Below are 22695 nucleotides of genomic sequence, written 5' to 3'. Positions count from 1 at the left end.
AATGTTGTTATGTGGTTGTTGGGACCTTCATTCACTTAATTTTTGAACTGGTCATTTTCTCCCTTAATGCTGCCAGTGAATGGGAGAATCTGTAAGTCAAGTTTATTCCTTTCTCTTTATTCCTTATTTTAGCTCTTTGGTGCGTTTGTATGTCTTGCTTGTAAGATATTATGTTTGTCACAATTATGAGTTTTGTGTCATTGCTTGGTTTTGGAACTATGTCCTTAATTTAACATAAAATAAGACAGTTTTGTTACCTGTTTGAAGTCTGCCTGACAGCAAGCCTTGGTGGTTTGATTGTAAGAGATTACCAGAAGCCCAAGATTGTTTTGCTGAGAAAAGGTATAAGGTGTTTACACATGGAGAGAATGGCAGCAGCCACTATGCTAACAGTGGAAAGACTGAGCATCTCCAAAGACTGCAAAAACTATTCAGAATATTAGTTTGTAAGTAGTGTATTAAACTATCTATTCAGTTCCAAAATGAAAGAACATTACACTCTCAAGGATAGTTAATCAGCATTCCTACCTAGATATAAGACTCATATGATTCATGTTAACATAGAAATCAAGTTTGAGAGCTAAGGATTTATTATTCTTCCATGATCTAGGAGAGGGAGAGAAACCATGGGCAGAAAGATCATATGGTGCACATTGAAGGAGAATGACTGAGAACCCCTGCTCAGATATAAAGCTGAGTTTCTTGGGGAGTTCAAATGACTCTCCAGGAAAACTTGCATCCTGACAAACAGTTATAGTTGGGAAAGGAAAAGATCAACAGGAAAACCTCGGGAACAGAAAAGCATTTTGAATTGATTCCGGGAGAATTGATTGCATATTTAAAGAACAGAGTAAGGTATACCCAATAACAGGCTTTCTCAGTTCTGCCAAAAAATTCTATTCTATTTTAAAGAATAATATCCCAACAAAAATAGTGTTTAGTCAGTTGTGATTGTAATTGAATTGTCCGTTAAATAGTTTAAAACATAAAATTTTGTATCATCCATTTAGCTATTAACTGGTAGTTCAAATTCCTTTTTAAATAAATTGGTCTTGACAGTAATCAAAATAATTCTCACAGTCCATTGGCACAGTTGCAATATACACTTGAGATATTTTATTGAATGATTTATTTTATGAGAACCCAAAGGCGTGTCCAAAACTGATTTTTTTTTTGTCATTCTTGGAGCTCTGGAAGGGTAATTGGCTACAGAAACAAAAGCAATATAAGAAAATTAAATTTACAAAGACAGTGTTACTTGGTATGCTTTCCTTTATTGGTCAGAGCATTGAGTATAGGAGTTTGGGAGATAATGTTGCAGCTGTGCAGGACATTAGTTAGGCCACTTTTGGAATATTGAGTGCAATTCTCATCTCCCTCCTATAGGAAGGATGTTGTGAAACTTGAAAGGGTTCAGAAAAGATTTACAGGAATGTTGCCGGGGTTTCTATAGATAGAGGTTGAATAGGCTGGGGCTGTTCACCCTGGAACCTCAGGCTAACAGGTGATCTTATAGAGGTTTATAAATCATGAGGGGCATGGATAAGGTAAATAGACAACATCTTTTCCCTGGGGTGATGGGTCCAGAACTAGAAGCATAGGTTTAGCGTGAGAGGGGAAAGATTTAAAAGGGACAGAAGGGCAACTTTTTCCACAGAAAGAGTGGTGCATGTATGGAATGAGCTGCCAGAGGAAGTGATGGAGGCTGGCACAATGACAGCATTTAAAAGGCATCTGGATGGGTATATGAATAGGAAGAGTTTAGAGGGATATGGGCCAAGTGCTAAATAGGACTAGATTAACATAGGATATCTGATCAGCATGAATGAGTTGGGCTGAAGGGTCTGTTTACGTGCTGTGAATCTCTATGACTCTATCTGAAAGAGTAACAGAAGCCGATTAAACAGTAACATTTTAAAAAGGACTTGACTAAATACTTGAAGAAAAACAATTGCAAGGTGGAGGCTGTATATTAAAATTAGTTTTGTCTCCCATGCTTAGATTTTTATCTTTAAATATGCAGCTATGGAGGTCAGAGCAGTGAGATAACAAATTGTTGCACCATTTTGTAAGTTATGTACAATAGTTTAATAAAGAAGTACATACATTATTTTGGTCAAAGTGCAGTCATGCACCAGACAGAGGATGTTAAGCCTGTTGATTTTGATGCTGTCTTTTCGTTATAACACAAGTTAATTGTTACACTGCCTTGTAATAAATTGATGCATTTATTTGTTTACTTTCACTTTTTTAACAGAAGGTAACCATCTTCTTATAATGCAATGCATATGCAACGTCTATAGCAATTTCTTGCCCGTTTAACTCTCTGTGCAAGTTTATGTCAGTGGATATGCCTCTTTGTGCAACATAATATTTCCTCCTCACTTCAGCAATTTAATGATTCACACTACAAGTGCTGTTGGCTTTCTCTGTCAATCAGAAATCAGTCAAATGTCCGACGGATGCACACTGCAGTCAAACTGAATGAAGTCATTGTGAAAAAGTCCCAAGAAGCAAAGCTGGTCCTGCTGAACATGCCAGGACCTCCTAAAAACCGGAATGGAGATGAAAATTGTATCCTTTCCTAAGGGACAGAAACTATTATGTAATGTCAAGGCATATTAGTTCAGATAGAGGAGGATTTGGTAGCCTAGTGTCAGTGTTACTGGATCAGCAATCCAGAGAGCCAGGCTAATACTTTAAAGAATTAAAGCAAAATATTGCAGATGCTGGAAATCTGAAACTTCCATTCTGAAACATACTCGAAACATTCTGTCTCTACAGATGGTGCCGAACCTGCTGAGTTTTTCCAGTATTCTCTGTGGTTGTTGCTAATGACCGAGGGACGCTGGTTCAAATGCCACCATAAATTTAGAATATAAACTCGTTCCAGTAATGGTGACTATTAAACTATCATCCACTGATTTCAAAAACCCCTTTGATTTATCAACCACCCCACACCCCAATGAATCCTTCCTTCTTGTCCCCATCCAGAAGCAGTGGAACACTCAATACTTCCCACCCAACTAGGGGACAATTAAAAAAAAGAGAAGCAGTAAGACGTTTGGGGGACTGAAGCAGATAGAAAGAGAATGGGAAAGAAAAAAAAATCCAATGAAGGATGCAGAAAGACAGAGAAATAGCAGCATAAAAATGGCAGAGGGTAGGTTGGGGCATGACAATATTATCTGATTTATGTGAAACGTCACAGGAGATTGACTAGTCTGTATTTGATATAGGAGAAGGGGAAAATAATACACTGTGTGCACAACGCAAATATCACAGGACATTCCAATAAACAAGTCATGATTGCAGCACAAATAATGCAGGGAAAACTAATAAACTAGAAGTGACTGCAGGAAAATACTGCAGGACTTCCTAATAAATTAATTGTGATCACAGTAAAAATACTTCAGGGATTTCCTGTAAACTAATTGTGATCGCAGTAAAAATACTGAAGGAATTAGCAATAACCTGATTATGATTACAGCAAAAATGCTGCAGAGGTTGCTAATAGACTAGAAGTGACTGAAGTACAAATACTGCAAGCTTGCTGTCAAACTAGTTGTGGTTGCGGTGAAAATACTGCAGGATTTGCCAATAAACCAAGAACAGTCACAGTAAATATCCGGAAGGAATCTCATAAGAAAGTGGTTGTGCTATACAAATTTAAATGAAGATAGTTTTTAAGGGATGTATAGTCAAGGTGGAAACTGCTATCTCAATTAGTTAAATTAATATAATTAAGAGATGCATTTGCTTGTAGGGATGTGAGAAAAGAAACAGCAATGGGTACTCTGAGTGCTCATAAGTGTTAGGCTCAAAAGTAAAAAGCAAATTATTACATTAGTTTTATACTTGATGTTATAAATCCTTGATAGACAAAATAGATTGGTAGAATTATTACAGCACAGAACATTGCCATTCATTCCATCATGTCTGTGCTGGGTCTTTAAATGAACAATTTATCAAATGTCACTCATTCAATTTCTTCCTATAGTCCTGTGCATTCTTACTTTTCAGCTAATAATCAAATTCAATCTTGAATGCCTCAAGTAAATCTTCCTCCCCTCCACTCTCAGGCAGTGCATTCCAGATCCTAACCACTTACTTCATAAAAAGATCTCCTTATCTTGCCATTGCTTCTTTTGTCAATTACCTTAAAACTAAAGCCTCTTGTTCTTGAACCTTCCATAAAAGGGAATAGTATTTCACTGGTATTGTGACCAGCTGGGGTGGTAGTGAATCCTTTAAAGTGCACCACTGCTCCCCCAACCATTCCCCATCTCCCACCCGCTTTGTTAACTGCAGTGAAGATTTTTAGTCTTTTCTAAAAGTGCAGTTAAATTATTGTTCAATTAATACAAAGTACCAAAGTAAGAAGTCAATTGCAAGGTTTTCCTCAGTGAATGGAAGAGGGATTATTTATCAGCACGCAAAAAAATAATAACACATGATATGAAAGACACACACAAACATCAGTATAAAGTTTAAAACAGGGAGAGTGTTTAGTACAAAAAGAAAGAATGAGTATAGGCAGCTTACAAAACTCTTGGAGTTCTTCAGGTGTTAGGTTTTAACCGGAAACTGTAGTTGTTTCATAGATTCTTGTATTCCGAGCAGTAAAACCTATAGATACATGTAAGTGCTCATTGAGTGAATGGTCCTCCAATTTACTTTATCACTTGGCCCAGCATTTTGAACACTAAGGGAGACAGGGAAAGAGTAAACTTTCCAGTTCTGCTGTTACAAATCCATTTTCTTGTTTTTGCTCTTGACAAATGCTGTTGGCAAAATATAGTTCATGTGAGTATTTGCGTGTCTGGTTTCACTTTTTTTTAATGCTGGATAATTGGCAGACAATTTTCATCCTACTCTATGAAGCTTCCAGAAAAGTGTAAATCAAAAAGGAGACTAAAAACCTGAAAGACTAGTTTCAGTTATTTTGATGATATTTTAAATTTGGTCAAACTGGGTCTTGTTTGTTGATGGTTTCATGAACTGGCTCAATCTGTGGTCAGGTGATCACTACAGCTATCTTAAGGTAATGTTTTTACTTTTTTAATAAGGTCATTTTAGGCCGTGAACAACTCCAGAAGTGAAAAATCTGAGGACAGAAATCAAAAACTGACAGTCCATTTTAACACGATCATAACACTATCTACTTTGTCCAGATACCTCAGGATTTTGAATACCAGATGTTCTTTCAATGTAACAATATCTATCTCAGTTTTGTACTCTATTCCTGTATTAATAAAGAATATGATTCTGCATGTTTTATTAACTATGCTCTCAACCAGTTCTGCCACATATCATTCTGTCCTGTCATATTCAATGGTATATGGTACACCTGTACCTGCTTGAGAATTGTAGGCTTTATTTTATATTGTCTCTCCAGCATACTTCCAACCAAAATTAATCACTTCATACTTATCTTCCTTAACTTTCATCTGCTTCTGGTCTACCCTTTCCACCAATGTGTTTGTTCTTTTTTAAAATTTCTACACTATCCTTCTCACAGTTATCAGTGCTCCCAAGTTTTATATCAGCCACAAGTTTTGAAACTGTGCTCTGTACATTAAGATTTCAGTCACAAATACAAATTAGGAAGAGCAGGGGTTCCAACACTGGGCACTGACAGACTACACCAGAAAGCTCTCTCCAGTCCAAGAAACATCCATTTCCAGTCACTTAGTCGCTCTCATTTCCATGTTTCTACTATCTCTTTAATTCCAGGAACTCTAACATTCCTCATCAGCTTGTGGTGCAGCACTTGATCACATATGTTTTGTAAGTCCATGAGCAGCTTATCAACAACATTACCCTCATAAACACTTGCGTCATAAAAAAGCTACAACAAGTAAAACACTGTTTGGTCTGAACAAATCTATCTAGGAGAAAGTGAGGACTGCAGATGCTGGAGCTCAGAGCTGAGTATGTGTTGCTGGAAAAGCGCAGCAGGTCAGGCAGCATCCAAGGAGCAGGAGAATCGATGTTTCGGGTATGAGCCCTGTTTCCTGAAGAAGGGCTCATGCCCGAAACGTTGATTCTCTTGATCCTTGGATGCTGCCTGACCTGCTGTGCTTTTCCAGCAACACATTTTCAGCTTAACAAATCTATGTTGACTTTCTTTAATTAACCCATATTTGTTCAAGTGCCTGTTAATTTTGTTCTGAATTATTATTTCTAGAAGCTTTCCCACCACTGAAGATAAACTACTGGCCTGGATTTGCTGGGCTTATTTTCATACCTTTCTTTTAAATAAATGTAAGATTTACAATTATCCAATCCTCTGGCACCACCCTTGAGTCTAAGGATGATAGAAAATTATGGTCGGTGTCTCTGCAACATCCAATCTCACTTCCTTTGCTATCCTTGGACCGATTTTATCTGGTTCTGGAATGTTATCAACTTTAACTGCAGACAGTCTATGTAATACCTCATCTTATGAATTTTAAATCTTTCATATGTCTGACTGATCTCATTTTTTAAATGATGAACAATGCAGTATCTTCCTTCCTGAGAATAACAGTTGGATAATATATAATTAATACTTCATCCATGCTCCCTGCCTCCATGCAATAATCCCATTTGATCTTTAAGCAGATATGCTCCTCCTCTTTGCACTTTTTCCACTTCGTCTGCCTATGAAAGACAAAGTAAAATATTGATAAGAACATTCTCTATTTATGTAGCATCTTTAATGTAGTACAGCTTCCCAAAGCATTTCACACAGGCATAATCAGACTGAAATTGACAGCAAAACATTTCGGAAATATTAGCTGAGCTGAGCAAAATTTGTTCAATGCTATAAGTTTTGGGGTTAATCTTGTGGAACAGAAGGAGACCAGAAAATGAAACAGCTTAGTGAGGAAATTTTGGGTGAAGAAGCTAAAGGCAAGGATGACAAGGGTAGAAACTGAGGCTATAACAAGAGGAGTGCAGAGATCTCAAAAGAGTCATGATGAAGGATTGGAGGAGGTTGAAGAGATTGAGAGGGGGTGGCCATGGAGGGATTTGGAAACAAGGATGAGAATTTTAAAATCAAGGGTTGACTGGATGGAGAGTAAATATAAATCGGTAAGCACAGGGTGTTCATGTGGATAAGATTTCAGTTAGCAGCATTGTCAATGAGCTGAAGCTTATGGATAATTGTTTATTTAATTTGTACCTGTCCACACTAGACAATTTGGAGTATTAAATCTGTGCAATGCATTATCTGATGTTTGTCGAAGAAGGTAATGTTTTCTTTGACAAATGTTGCAGACATGGAGTTCCTGGAGGTGTTGACAGAAGGTCTGGACCGGGTACTGTTGGTTCGTGGCGGGGGCCGTGAAGTCATCACCATTTACTCCTGAACTCCAGACCGTTGCCAAAATTCGCGCAATGAACCCATCACAGCTTTTTATCAGCAACTCCCAGTCTCTTCTCAATGTATAGTGTTTGCCATGCAGCTAAAAAGACTTCCTATCCAGCTCCTGGTAACGGTTTTCATAAAATGTTTCTCTTTGATGACAGGATAGGAAGTAGCACTGAACAGTCAAGGAAGGGGAATGCTCACCTACATAGCTTCTTCTTGTCTTAAATGACTTTGCTTATTGTTGTCCTTTCTATGCTTCATGTTTCCTAGGAATCCTTCATTCAAATTGCAATATTAGAAAACATTTAGGGTCACTGAACACTTTTAAAACTATCGTTAGTGTACATGGACACTCTGTAGGTGTAAGGAACCAGTTATAGGGTGTATGGCTATGTACTCAAAGCAGAAGCATTTGCATGAATGGACAAAATCTTTCTGAAAAAAAATTACAATTAAACCCTTTGTACATCATGACCAGATTATTCCATGGTCCAGCTGTAAAGATACAAACAGGATAATCCACCAGTGCTGGAACTCCTATATTTCACACTAGGACATCATGCGAAAGATTAACTTGCATGCATCTGTGATGCAGCTTTGTTAATCTGCAAATATTCAAACTGGTTTTATGAATTGGTTTTCATCCAAGTCAAGGCTGATCTGTTCAATGTGGGTTCTGTTTCCAAAGGGAAAACTGGGACAAATAAAAGCGGAAAATAACTCTATTTTTTCGGTAAGGGGTGGTGGGGGAATGGGTATTGAAGAAATTATGTAAAATAGACTATGGTATATTAGATACAAATAAAGTAAAAATGAAATAAAATAAAATCTAATATGGGGAACAAAAACTAGGGTTAGCAGATGTAATGTTCAAAATGCTTTATTTTTATTTCACTATGTTAGTGTTTGTTTTGGTTGTACAGATTAGTAGTACAAATAATAACCGTCCTCCTGATGTGTGAGTAACTGTAATGTTTGTGCTTGTTTCAGTGAGACAATAGTTCCCCAATGATCTACAGATTAATTGGACTTGTTAAATAGATGTGAAAATGCTCCAATCATTATTGTTACACACATCATAATCTGGTGTGTATTCTCTAATAAATATTGCTTCAGAACTCAAGTTTTGTAGCATGCATTTCAAAATATCAATAAATAAAATTAACATTCTTTTTAACATACTTAGACTTCTTACAGAAGTGGTGATTACGTTTTATCTGCAGGAAATGAAGACGAAAAATAATTATGAGCAATATGAATATATTTTCACAGATAAACATTTTTCACTGACCCTGAAACTAAAGAAATATTCAATTATTGCAGGTTGTGTATATACAGTTGTTTTCTAACTAAACTATAAATAGCAAATTACTGTAAACTGCAATAAGGGCTGTGTGATAATACTCAAATTGCTGTGCGAACCTAGAGAACTTATAATGCGTTCATTTATTACAAGATTCTGAAATGAAACGTTTCCACTAGAAAAGTCTTTGTATTAAATAATACCCCTGAAATGCACATGATTAGCATGTATAACAGATATTTACTTTCTCAGTTTACTTTCCATAAGATAGCAACCTGATTATTCATACTTTGGAGTTGTGTCAAATGTATGACTAGTTAACTGAAATATTTTTAAAAATTTAAATGACATCATATCAGATGAAATTGATGGTTTTGGTGGCTAGCTCACAGGAATTAAAAGGCTGTGTCTTCTTAGCATTTCCCTTTGATAATTTTGTACATGTATTTATTTTACCGTATTGCTACAAATGACAATTGTGGTTTTTAATTTTTAACCATTCCGTGCATTTAATCAGGGAATCCAACCATAATCTAACCAATTCTAACCAAGATATCTAATCTGTACAGAGCAAACCGAAGGCAAAAACATAACTGACACATGTTTAGTCGAGGTACAGTATCACGGAAGTCAATCCATCACACCAAAGTTGAAAAATTGAATCTGAGGCAAAGCAAATTGTGAAAATTAAATTCTAGCCTAGACAAGTAGACCTTAAATCTCAGACTGAAACAATTAATTGCAACTGAGCAATGATAGACTCTTTACAGACAGTCCACTTGGCCCATGAAGTGCTCTGGGATGGTTGAGTCCAGAACTAGAGGGCGTAGGTTTAGGATGAGACGGAAAATATGTAAAAGGAACCTAAGGGGCAACTTTCTCACGCAGAGGGTGATGCATGTATGGAAGTGATGGAGGCTGGTGCAATTATAATATTTAAAAGGCATCTGGATGGGTATATGAGTAGGAAGAGTTTAGAGGGATATAGGCCAAGTGCTTGAAAATGGGACTAGATTAATTTTGGATATCTAGTCACCTTGGAGGAGTTGGACCAAAGGATCTGTTACTATGCTGTATATCTCTATGACTCTAAGTTTATTGTTCTCTGTGGAACAAACTAGTTAGTGCCATTCCCCTCTCTATCCCAATGAGCCTCCGGGTCTATTGCCCCAAATTTCCTATCCAATTTCCCTTTGTTTTAACATCAGCAAGACAAGAGTCACACTTTAACATTCCATTGGAAAGAAAGCACCACTGCTACCATGGCTCTCCCTCAGTACTGCATTGATGTGTTTGCCCAGATTATGGGTTCAATGTGAACTCACAATCATCTGGCTCAGGAGCAAGAGTGTGACCACAGAACCAAGATCAAGGCTTCTTTCTGTAGGTTTTTTTTTAAATTACTTCTGTAATCCCCAGTTTCATTAACATACATGTAACACTTGTGTTCTACTCTTGCGCTTCCAAGCTGAAAATACTGTCTAAACAAAACTTAAATTAGAAAGGGCACAATTAAGAATTACACTGGTAGCTGTGGCTGACAGTCTGAATCGACACAATGTGATAAACTTGATGAATAAAAGCTGATAAAGGAATCTCACGTCAACAGGAGATGAATGAAAGTTTCTGGAAAACACAGCTCAGTACTGGTGTGAAAAGGAAGGACATTGAATAATTGGTAATGTCTAATAATTACTGAAGAAGGCATATTGAGCACTAGATCTAGCAGAGGTTACTAATCTCCACAGGTTAAAATTGGTTTTCAGAGATCCTGAAGCCTTAGTGTTCCCATGAAGAGGTCCTGAAAGTCCAAAGTTTTTGACCTGTACCAATTCTTTATACTTATTGATGGTTTCTTTGAATGAACTCTAATAAATGTTTTTTTTAAATGATAGTGACAGATACACAAGAGGGAATGAGTTTGCCATTCATGAGGTTAACACAGGAGGTCCTAGGAGAGGTAATATTTATGTGGAGTATTACAGGGAGCACTGAAACTAACCAGAGATCTTGGAGTCCTGCAATTTAGAGGAGAGTGCTCCCACCAAACTCAGATCATTAGGGGAACAATCTGGTGTGCCTTCCATTTACACTGGGTGGGGATATAAGGATGAGTCCCTTTTCTGTCGATATTTACAGATTATTAACTGTGATGATCGCCACTGGTGGGGTGAATTCACATGTCTGTCAGTGTTACAATTCAATTGCAATTGTAAAAAGTAAACATTTATCATTCAAACACATTGGTTTGAAATAAGATCAGTAATTCAGAGATAAACATAAGGACATTTAGCATTTGATGTGGAAGATTACCATGCAAACATAAAATAGCATAAACTCTTAAAGCATTTTCTAGTTTTCCTTTTCCTTTTGAGAAAAAAATCAATGACAAATAGATTTTTTCTCACCATCTCATTTTTAATGTTTTGCCTTCACCAGGGAAGTATTTGTCAAAAGAAGCAAATTGAATGTTCATTGTTGGACAAAGAATTTAAGAAACGGTGCCATGCTTTTTGTGGCCACATGGTGTCACCAAAGCGCTTTAATCACTAACATTTTTTTAAACACTCCTCAGTGGTTTCCTCATATAATTGTTCATGATTTGAACAGTTTAATAAAACAAAGAAACAAGATTTGGGTCTTTAAACAATTTTAGAGCTTTTTGGTTTATTTTGGATAATAACTATTCCTTTCTCATATGTCATATTTTTCCAGCAATATCAACATGAATAATCACAATCAAACTGTCTTTGCATTCTTCAGTGTATCATAAACAAATTTTAGGTCAACAAAAGATGTAACACAATCTAATTGAAGTATTGCTGCTTAAATTTATTACAACTTCAACAATAAATGACAGAATTATCATTGATTTCTTGTAGTTAGAAAGCACTGCAATTGTGCCCTATTGACAATAAGCAACAATGATACATTCCTGACCAACAATCCTTCTGCTTTGATCATGTACAAAGCAACAATAATGTATAAAACCCCCATCACCCCACGTTATTCAGATACCAAAGGAGACAGGAGCTAATGTCAAATTTGTTTTGAAATATTGAGGTAAATCATTCAAGAGTATTTCAGAATTTCAAATGAGAACACCACCCGGTCAAAGTTTCTTAGAGTCTGTAAATGGTGATTGTAATTCAGTTGACTCGGGAGCTTTTTTCTAAAGAAAACAAAAAGATAGTAAAGTTGTTCCTGGAATGTAAACTGTCGAAAAGTAATCCATTTCCCTGGCAAGTTGAATAAACTCTACCTTAATTCAATTTGAAACTTTCCGTTCAATTTGTCGATTTGTTGTAAATACTTATCTTTTACAGGAATTCTCTTTACAGGTACATCAGAGCATCATTGGATAGATAGAGCAGGCAAGTTTCTAAATGCAGCTGTAAAACAGAAGTGCCATCTAATGTCTCACCATATCTGTAGAATTTTACCAGACAAAGCCCAATAGTGCCTATACTGTTGTTACCTTCAGCTGTTTGCTGGCCTATCTCTAATACTACCCAAAGGTATTTTATTCACAGTTTCAATCAGTGTACACAATTATTTTACTTGTCTCTAAGTAACACAATTTATGGATAACTGTTGACAATTCTCACAATATGCAAATACATTTTGTTAGCCTATTTCTATCAGTCCTATTTACAAACTCTAACAGTAATTTCAAAACTTTTACAGAACAGTAAAGCTCATAATTGATTACACAACAGTTTCTTTAAAGGCCACAGGTATTTACTGGGTAGCTTATTTTAGCAGGCATAGGCTGCATTTTCCCAGTGTTATCTAGCAAAGATTGCTGTGTCAGGAGAACTCTACATCCTCATCAAACCGTCCTCATTGACTCAAGTTTACACATGACCATTCTAATTTGCTTTGATATTATCAACAACTTTAATTAGACTGACTATTCTCTGTGTGGCATGGGTACGTTGACGTGACTCGTTATCAATATAGATTTGTAAAAAGTAAGCCAAAGAGAACGAGATTATCTCTAAAATTAGACACTGAATTAAAAAGCTTATCACGATCTGGCCAGGAATTTGAGCAGAACAAAACAATCTGAACTAGAATGAACATTTGCTGGTGGAGCATAAGGTCAAGGTATTGTTAATCAATCAATGTTCTTCACTTAGCTAATTTAGTTAATTACAATCAAAAAGTGTTATTGACTTCAGAGTATATAGGAGTTGACTAACATATCAACAATAAATCTATTGGTTATTAAGTCACAGAATGCTCACTGTCAGAGTTCAACTGGGGACAAAAATATACCTAAAACTATATTTTAAGCACAATCTTTGATCTAAGTTAAATATGGCTGTTTCCTTTGGTCAACCATATAAGATCCAAGGTGTGTTGCTTTGATCTGTGACTAAGACAGATAGCATGATGAATGGATTATTTGTAATGCCTGCTTTAGTAGCCATCAAGGCAGGTTTGACCCAGTACAGATAATTTGTAAGCAGCCTGTCCAGAAACATCATGTCACACTCTGGACCAGGTGGGACTTGAAACTATTATATCACTTAGTCAGTCTGACAGAGGGGGAATGAAGGGAGAAAACTATGTATAAGTCACCACTTGCACCGTCATTGGCACTGACTCAAGTTTAAACTCACAATGTTTCATTTTTGGAGTGATGGTGTTAGCTCACAGATTTAACTAATTATGAACACAATATAATACGCAAAATTCAAACTTCCTTGTGTTAAATGTGATTAATGTATGCCTTTAGGTCAAGTCAATTTTAACTACGTTAGTGTATCTTTCAAAAGTAAAATATGTTCCTTTTGATTCACGTTATATTCATTGTATTGCTCCCAAACAAACATAATTGTATATCGGATCTTTGTCATGCCCTCAGTATGGTCAAGACTATTTTATATCTGTTCTCCTTGCCGAGCCTAAAGAAAATTTTAACAGGTTTTATGTCTGTGAATTGGATATTTTAATGTATTACATAGCAGTTCCAAACTAAATGTACAGTCTGCCTAAAGACAGCAATGTGTTGTATGAGATAGGGTGGTGACCGCAATTATGGCGTGGGGAATCGCCAAGCAAAGAGTTGCTCAGTGAAGAACATGGCCATTGAGCTCTGTTCCAATTACCAAAAGACTTGGTACTGCTATCTGCATTGTTCAAATCAACTGAGGGTTTTACAGAACAAAGAAAAGTATTGCATTATTACAATCTAATCCCCATATTTGTTTGGTAAATAAGCAAAGCATCCATTGAGTATTTTGTAAAGTGGGAATAGGTAATATAGGCATCTGTAAAGAGTTGGGTAAAGATAGGGAGGAATGGTTCTGTCTTTCATACTGAAATGGAGTAAGTGAAATGATTTGAATTGTCAAAATCCATACCCCATTCAAACTCCAGCCACTGGCAGAGATTTAAACTTGGGTCCTTGTGGTGAGACACCTATTTGGTTTGATGAAGGCAAGTGGGAACTAGGCTGGAAAAGCCTCAAATAAAACAACTAGAAAAATGCAGCAAATATTTCTATTAATTACACGAACAAGTTCTTTTGCAAAGATCTGTAATCATTGCAATTCTCTAACAGATATTAAACATGATTTTTATTCTGTATGACCAATATTAAATCCATGTCGTCTGAGCACACTGTAAGGAATTAAAAGAAGTGGGGGTTAACAATACAACTAACTCCATCAGAGGAGAGTTCCTTGTGTATAAACTACCCCACTGATAACAAGCATAAATAATTCACGTAATAGTGTGATTATCATCTCTGCAAACAAAAGAAATATGTCCAAGCCTCACACCTCTTTTGAATTACCAGGGGTTTAGGGGAACTATTAATTTCTCAATGATAACACGTCTTTCAGTCAGTTGACTTACCAACCAATCAGCACATTTTTCTCCTCGAATATAAATTGTTGTGACTGCTTGAAATTTGGCATTCTTGCAAATTTATTCTGATTGGTGCAAGATCAAAAATCTTCAGCAATGTTCTTCTTTTCTGTAATATTCAAGTCCTGCAATAAGAAAGTGACTTCTTTCAAATCCTTAGAGTTGTTTGCTTAACAGGCTGCAGATCAATAATAAGAACCATAATTATACAGATTTTAAAAATGCCTAAATGTCCTATAGAAAAAAAAAAGTGCCAATGTTTGGAACACTGACTCCTCAAAACATAACACTTTGGATTCTATGTTGTCTGAACCTTTATGTAATTCTGTAGTGAATGAACACAATCATTCTACTCTAGGATCCTTACTCCAAAGTATTATTGAAGGGATATATATTTGATTAAAGTGTGATTTGTTCTATAATTCTGAACTATTGCCAAGACAAGCTAAGAAAAGACATACTATTTCTTTATAATTGGAGATCCAAATTCAATGGTATGTACAAAAAGATGCATTTAAAATATTAAGAAATAAAGCATACATTGATAATCATACTTGTATATTTTTCCACTGTATTTGAGTATTTTCACTCTTGAATTAGTTAATGTAAAGAGGACTTTAAGAGTCTGAATGCCTTTGTAGTCCCTGATGTGTATTTCTGTGCTGTGGTACATCTTATTGTTCAAAGGTTGAATGCATGTATTTTTCAACTTGTAAGAAAATTATCAGAACATAAATGGATCTGCACATTTTAATAAAGGCTGTCAAATACTAATTTTGAAAAGCTGAAATAATTACAATGTTGCATAGTTGTTTATGCTTGATGACATTCATGTGACTTGTAAACAGACAGTCAGCAAGAAGGAATGCTGTTTCTTTAGAATATTTATTGTGGCAAATTTAATACATCTGAGTTGTTTCAGTCATGATTTAGTCAAAAAGGAACAATGTCAGACTTTCTTCAGAATCCTCCTGAATAGGTTACAAGTCTCATTTAAGAGTGCTAATTAATTGATAAAACCTATGTGAATGCAAGATTTTGTAGTACAGTAGCATTTAATTTCAAAAACATTGCATTTTTTGTCAGAGGAAATGAGATATCGGTATTTGTGAACTTTTAATTGTTTTAGAACTTTGCCATTCCTTTGCTAATTATATATTAATCCTCGAACATTAACCTATCCTTGTTCTATATTCTTTCCATCAATGTATTACAAATTGAATCAATCCAGTTAGTTACCATTAAAGACTACTTGTTGGGACTGGACATCACTGTTTCAAATCATATGAAATTGAAGCCTGTTGCCCTTTCATTGGTTGGAATAGAATTAGTTTCCAATCTTGGAATGGAACTAAAATCATTGTTTCTTCACAAAATGTGGCACAATACATTACTGTTTCAAAATGAGCTTAGAAGGATATTAGATTAGATTCTTTACAGTGTAGAAACAGGCCCTTTGACCAACCAGCCCACACCGACCCTCCGAAGAATAACCCACTCAGACCCGTTTCCCTCTGACTAATGCACCTATGGACAAGTTAGCATGGCCAATTCACCTGACCTGCACAACTTTGGATTATGGGAGGAAACCAGAGCACCCGGAGAAAACCCACGCAGACACGGGAAGAACGTGCAAACTCAATATTAATTTTTTTAAAACTCATTCATGGTGCCAGCATTTACTGTCCAACATTAGTTGCTCTTGAAAAGGTGGTGCTGAGCTGTCTTCTTGAACTGCTGTAGTCCATTTAATTTAGGTAGATCCACAATGCCATTAGAGGGAGTTCCAGGATTTTGACTCATTGACACTGAAGGAATGACAATATATTTCTAAGTCAAAATAATGAATGGCTTGGAGGGGAATGTGCATGTGGTGGTGTCACTAGATACCCTCTGTCCTTGTCTTTTTCAATGATAGTGGTCATGTGTTTGGAGGAGGCTTTCTAAGGAGCCTTGGTGAATTTCTGCACTGCATCTTGTGGATGATACACCTTGCTGCTACTGAGCATCAGTGGTGGAGGGTTTGAATATTTGTAGATGTGCCAACAAATGGGATGCTTTGTCCTGAATGTTGTCAAGTTACTTGAGTATTGTTGGAGCACTCATCCAGGTAAATGGGCAGTACTCTATCACACTTCTGACTTGTGTCTTTTAGATGGTGAGCAGGTTTTGGGAGTCAAATGGTGAGTTGTGTACTTCAGGATTCCTAATCTCCAACCTGCTTTTGTAAGACCAAGTATTTATGTCTTGTGTAGTGACATTATGATGGAGGAAGATTGTTAATTAAACAGCTTAAGATGGTTGACACTCTCAAAAGGAACTCCTGCAGAGATGTCCTGAAGCAATCCAACAATGACAACAATCTTCCTTTGTGACAAGTCTTACTCCAATCATTGGTCAGGTTCTCTTGTGCTTCCTATCACCTTGGGTTTTGTCAGGGCTCCTTGAAGCCACATTCAGTTATCTGCCACCTTCATGTCAAGGGTTTTCAGTCCCATTCCATGTCTAGAATTCAGCTTTTTTGTCCATGTTTGAACGAAGGTTGTAATGAGATTGGGAGCTGAGTAGCCCGGGCAGAACCCAAACTGAACAACACTGAGCAGGTTGTAGATTTACCGGAATAGCTTGGCTAGGGGTACTGCAAGTTCTGAAGCATATGTCTTCTGTATTCTTGATGGAATGGTGCAAGGGCCCATTGCCTTTGCAGTATCCAGTGCCTCCAGATAGCATATGGAATGAATCAAACTGACTGAAGACTAGCATATGTGATGTTGGACTTCTGGAGAAGAAATGACAATTCCTTCATTGAGTGGGAGTAGAATTATTATTCCAGTATCAAGTAACGCTCAAATTACTACAGCCCAATAGCCTGGAACTGGAGCTTAAATTTGAAAAAGTGAAAAAAAAATTAAATATCATTGGAAATCTGTGAGTTTAATGGCCGGTATTGCGGCTTTGTGTCCCTATCTTGATATCAGTCTAAGGAATTGGGAAACTAAAAATTTAAATTATCTTTGAAAAATGTAGTTAATTTCCCTATATTTAAGCAGTGCCAAAGGAAGGGAAGTGAATCTTTTTGTATGTTAAGTTTTATATTGTAATTTTTAAAGGAATTCCAGAGTGTTGACCTTTTGAGTGTTCGAATGCTTGTTGAAATATAGGATGCTTTCCATATTCTCGAGAACTACATGTAGCTTCAGTAACAGCTGGTGGTGATCCATCAGACAGCCAGCCATGTATAATAGGCTCAATTGACTCCTTCTATGCTGTAATCATTCCATGATTCTCATTCCAGATCAGTATTAATTTCAATAAATGCAGGCAAACTATTTACTATAAACTGATGCCTCAGACAGTATTAATTCACAGAGTTAGATTAGAATTCCTGCTTCTTCAAAGATTGATCCAGAATTATTACTCCTTCAGAGTGGAATTGTAATCACAATTATTCATACAGTGGAAACAGAATCTTTGTTCCTGCATGGTTAAGATTTTACTTTCATATCATACAACTAAAAACATTGCTGTATCTGAGGCTTAAGATTAATGCCCCTGATGTTCCCTATTCTGTAACATAAAGAGTCCACCTTCTCTTTCGGAGGTAAACATCAACAAATTTTAGTCTATGGCTCAGGACGACACCAGACTGTGTAAAACAAAGAAGATTTAGTAGAACATTGGTGAAAGTGAGTTTTTGCATAGGGTAGAATCAACTGTTACTATTCCATAGTCAACTGGATTACATTCAGCATTCAATAGCAACCTGTATCCATGAAGTTCCTTTAACCGTAATAAAATATTGCAAAGCATATGAGTAAATTTATTGGCTAATTTTAAAGATGCATATCAAAAATACAGTGCGTATTTATATAGCATATTGAACATAGCAAAACATCCAAAGATGTTTCATGAGGACAATTAATAGAAAAGCATTAGGAAACTTTAATTATCCTAATTTAGATTGGAAATAATAACTCCAAGTATAGGATGAAGAGAAATTTATACTTTGGGTACTGAATACTTTTTCTTGATCGTTCTATCTCTAGTCTAACAGAAAACTAATATTGAATCAGGCTCTGGAAAATGAAGTGGGGTTTGTGGAGATTTAGGAGCTATCACCTCATGACCAGAATGTAATTCAAATTAGAAATTTATGGAAAGACTCAAAAATGTCAGTGGTAAAACATAGCTGAACTGTGTAAGGGTAATTTCAATGATTTAGGGTGGTACTTAAAACAGCTAGTTTGGAAAAACCTGTTACTGAGGAAGTTAATTTCAGGACCATGGAAGGGATGCATGGAAGAAGCTGTTACAATGGTAAATGTATGTACTACAGGTAGACAATCCTTTATCCAAAATGCTCGGTCCAGCTGTTTTTCGGAATTTGGAATTTTTCAGTTTTCAGAATAAGTGAAATTTAATGGTGAAATTTTTAAAAATCTTACCAGAGGAGCGGACTTCAAAGTAAAAACAGGCCCCTGGTGCTTGGCCACACCCCATCCTCCACATCACATCTGACTGACACGGATCGAGTGGGTATCGACTTCAGTTCTTTGGCAGTTAGTTTGCTCGCCAAACAAACTTGTTAATGAGAAAAAAACTTCACAAGAAAACCTTCGGATATCGGAACTTTTCAGTTTTTACATGTTCGGATAAAGGATCTTCTACCTGTAGTTTGAAAAGAGGAGTATCCAAAGCTAATGTTCAATTAAAAGAATGACAAAAGACAGAAGCCTAACTCAATTAATAACTGGAAAGATTAGGGAAAATAAAGAAGAAATTGAAAATGTTAAGGAAAGGACAGGTTATGAGCTCAGGTTGGTAGTCAACATTAAATTGAACCCTGAAGTTTTTCAGAAACCTTAATTATAAGTTAGCTGGGTAAACAATTGGACCTGAAGAGGATTCAGACGAATCCTCATGCAGAGCCAGAGGAGGTGTATTAAATGAATACTTTGCACATCATCTCAAAAAATATGAAGAGGAGAGCATAGTTACAGGTAGTATTGTGATAGAGAAGAAATATTTGAAAAATTTAACACTATTGACAGATGGTTAAGTCACATGGTCTGAATGGAATATAAAATTGCTATTAGCAGGAAGTAGGAACAGCAGGCATTTGTCATGTCTCTAAGATTGGAAGGCAGTGGCAAGCCATCACTGAGAAAACCTACCAAGGAAACAGCTGAGGAGGAAGGTACAGCAGAAAATGGGCTAAGGCCCTAATGTTTGGAAAAGCATATTGTTTTGCCAAGTTTGCATTGTCTATGAACTTTACAACTCTGCTCCGACACCTGAGTCTAGTTCATTTATTTAAACTGAGTTTTAGGCCTCAGCTACAATACTGTTCCTTCCAGCCACCATATTATGGGGAAAAAATAAAAGGTTTGCAATTGCAGAGGTGACTGCTCTGGCAGAAGATTAGAACTATTCTCCTTGAAATGAAGATGGTTAAGAGATGACTTGATTGAAGTTTAAAGTAATGAGATGTTCTGATAACCAAGACCAAAATTATTTTCTCTGGCATGTGGATAGATAACCAAAAGTCATATTTAAAATTTGTGACAAGCACTATAGGAGAGATGAGGTAATTCTTTAATACTTTTATTTGGGATTTCAAAGGATTTAGCTGAAAAAATAGTCTAAGCTTAAATCATTTATTAAGGGAAAGTTACCTGTGGATGAGGAACTTTGGACCAAAAACAGCAGTCTGGGTGAGGCAGGTTCTGTGCACCATCTATGTTGTACATTTCTAAATAATTATTTCACAGACAAGATTAATTATTATTTCAAATGAAGTTCATTAATTTTGTTGCATGATTAATATTGTGAACTAATAGTACCAAAACAAACATTATTTTACTAGCCAACACATACATTTGGCTGAGTTTAAAAATCAACTGGTACTTATTAGTGCAATCTTATGATGCACCTCTTTAAATGGAGTCTTCCTCAGTAAAATCTGCAGTATACTCCAGCCTAGTGAGCATTTCATGACTGGCAACAAACCTAAGATTAGATTCCCTACAGTGTTGAAGTAGGCCCTTCAGCCCAACAAGTCCAAACCGGCCCTCCAAATAGTAACACACCCAGACCCATTTCCCTCTGACTAATGCACCTAACACTACAGGCTAGAATTGAACCCATGTCCCTAGTGCTGTGAGGCAGCCATGTTAGCCACTATGCCACCCATAACATCAAAACTCATCTGATTTTCCATTTTGGAAAGCAGTCATGCACAATTTTTCTAACTTTTTTTGCAAAATGTATCACAGAATAGTGTAGTTACAAACAGTTGACAGAGAAGCAAAGGTGTAAGAGTAAAGCACTCAAGTAGATGAAAAGCCCATTTCACCCAATAAACCTCACTAATACCCAAACATAATTAATTGTTCTACAGCACACTGCAGCAGCTTCTACATGTCTCATTACACATTTAAACTAATCATACAATTATAACCAAAGGTTCTTATCGTATAATGGTAGTGCCCCTACCTCTGAGCCAGAGGTGTCCAGGTTCAAGTCCCTTTTTTTAGCAAAAGTGTATAATAATCTATCTGAACAGGTCAATTAAAAACATTTACAACTAAAATCAACATAATGGCACATGCAATTATTCCAATTTGTAAAAAGAATAAGATAAATTTTCATGCTTAAATGCTGATTTGTTAAATATTAAAATTTAACAGTCAGGTTCTATAATCTGATCCAAGAATAATGAAGTGGTCCATCACCTCTTCTGGTGATTCAAATTGGAAGTTTCGCTAATTTAATTTTGTATGCATACATTTCATAATTAAGAATATAAAAATCAGATTAAATGAATTCTTGACTGGCTCACAATTAATGTCAATTCAGACAGCATCATTCTCAGCCACATCTAACATTGGAGCAGAACCTTATAGGGGTCTGAATGACGTGTTATGGTGAGCAATTTGGTAACATTATGCAAGAAGTCCAGCGAAGCCTTCTCGATGGTTGGAGCAAATCATTGCATTTTTTAGCTAAGTTCCAGAAATTGAAATAAGGTTCACAAAGACAGTGGCGAGAAATCTCACTTTCTGTCCTAGTATCCACTGCAAGGACATTGTGTTAGAGAAGTTCAGCCTAATGAATCAGAGACCACAAATGAGGATTGGGTGAACTTGGCGAGCGGTTTATTAAACAAAGCAATATCACGGAAGAGGAATTGACCAGGCTGACACAGAATTGATCCTCTGCATAGATGGACAGAATGCTCTTCCCCAAGCAGAAAGTGCTGTTCCTCCTGCGAGCAAAATCTTCTGGGGTCTCTCAGCCTGCCTCTTTTTAATGCAGTATCGGTTTCAATGAAATTAAGCCTGTCCTTAAGGCTATTGGGACCACAGTGCAAATCAGGGCTGGGAGCTTTACTGTGAAGGTTGTTTGGGAAGTGTATTCTCTGGTCTGGAAATAGCTTGGCCATATCTGGTTTCTTTGTTAGCATGTTTGGCCAACACTAGGGCATTGTGGGGTGTTCTGTATGTGTTGGCAGCTTGATTTCTGTGTTTTGCAGGCCTGCTTATATGGTCATGCTGTAGGTGGGCAGGGTAGCAGATCTTTCTCCCACACATTGACAATTCTCAACAGGGAAATCACCTGGCAACTCCAGCTTGCCAATTGCTTCAAAGGATCACCATGTTGGACACCAAGCACCAACATCAGATGGCTCACAACGTGGGTACCAATCACTTTCATAGACAATGGCATCCCACATATGTCAAAGGTGCATGGCATATCTCTGTTCCACTTATGGTATGCTTTTGTTATTCAATGCTGCAACTCAGGATGGAATAGCAACTATCATTGTAGTACTCGAACACTAGGAATAAGCACCCACCTCAGAGAGAGGACCATGCTGCATCTCTGGGCTGTTTGCTTCCTCTGTCAGCCCCTACCTTAAAACTCTCAGCATCCCTGCTGCCTTGTTTTCCTGCCAGAGACACGATTTTCAGAATTGGTGTGTTGCCAAATCTTTTTGCATAGATACAAAACCAAGATGCTTGTCAAAGGTGTCAGCAGTCCTCAATCAAGGAAAGGGTGATAACTTTCAAAGAGCAGCCTCCAGTACAAGTTCAGGGACTTGGTCCAGCCATGCTGGACAGTCAGAACCAGATCCTCTCTGTATAAAGGG

At 36.7% G+C, this 22695-nt stretch overlaps 1 protein-coding gene across 4 annotated transcripts in view; it reads left to right on the top strand.

Annotated features, from left to right (window-relative positions):
* Nucleotides 1–15317, top strand: part of LOC140463166 (solute carrier family 12 member 5-like) — a 1088806-nt gene extending 1073489 nt beyond the window's left edge. For 3 of the 4 annotated variants that reach the window (XM_072556936.1, XM_072556940.1, XM_072556938.1), the window contains exons 24-26: nt 77–91; nt 2441–2574; nt 7267–15317. In XM_072556936.1, the coding sequence (XP_072413037.1) occupies nt 77–91; nt 2441–2574; nt 7267–7358 (241 nt within the window). In that variant the 3' untranslated portion in view covers nt 7359–15317. The remainder of the gene's footprint in view (nt 1–76; nt 92–2440; nt 2575–7266) is intronic. The other variant, XM_072556937.1, reaches the window with a different exon arrangement.
* The last annotated feature ends 7378 nt before the right edge of the window (nt 15318–22695 follow it).

The sequence above is a fragment of the Chiloscyllium punctatum genome, chromosome 37 (genome assembly GCF_047496795.1).
Source record: "Chiloscyllium punctatum isolate Juve2018m chromosome 37, sChiPun1.3, whole genome shotgun sequence".
NCBI lineage: Eukaryota > Metazoa > Chordata > Chondrichthyes > Orectolobiformes > Hemiscylliidae > Chiloscyllium > Chiloscyllium punctatum.
This window is presented reverse-complemented; position numbering and strand designations above follow the sequence as displayed.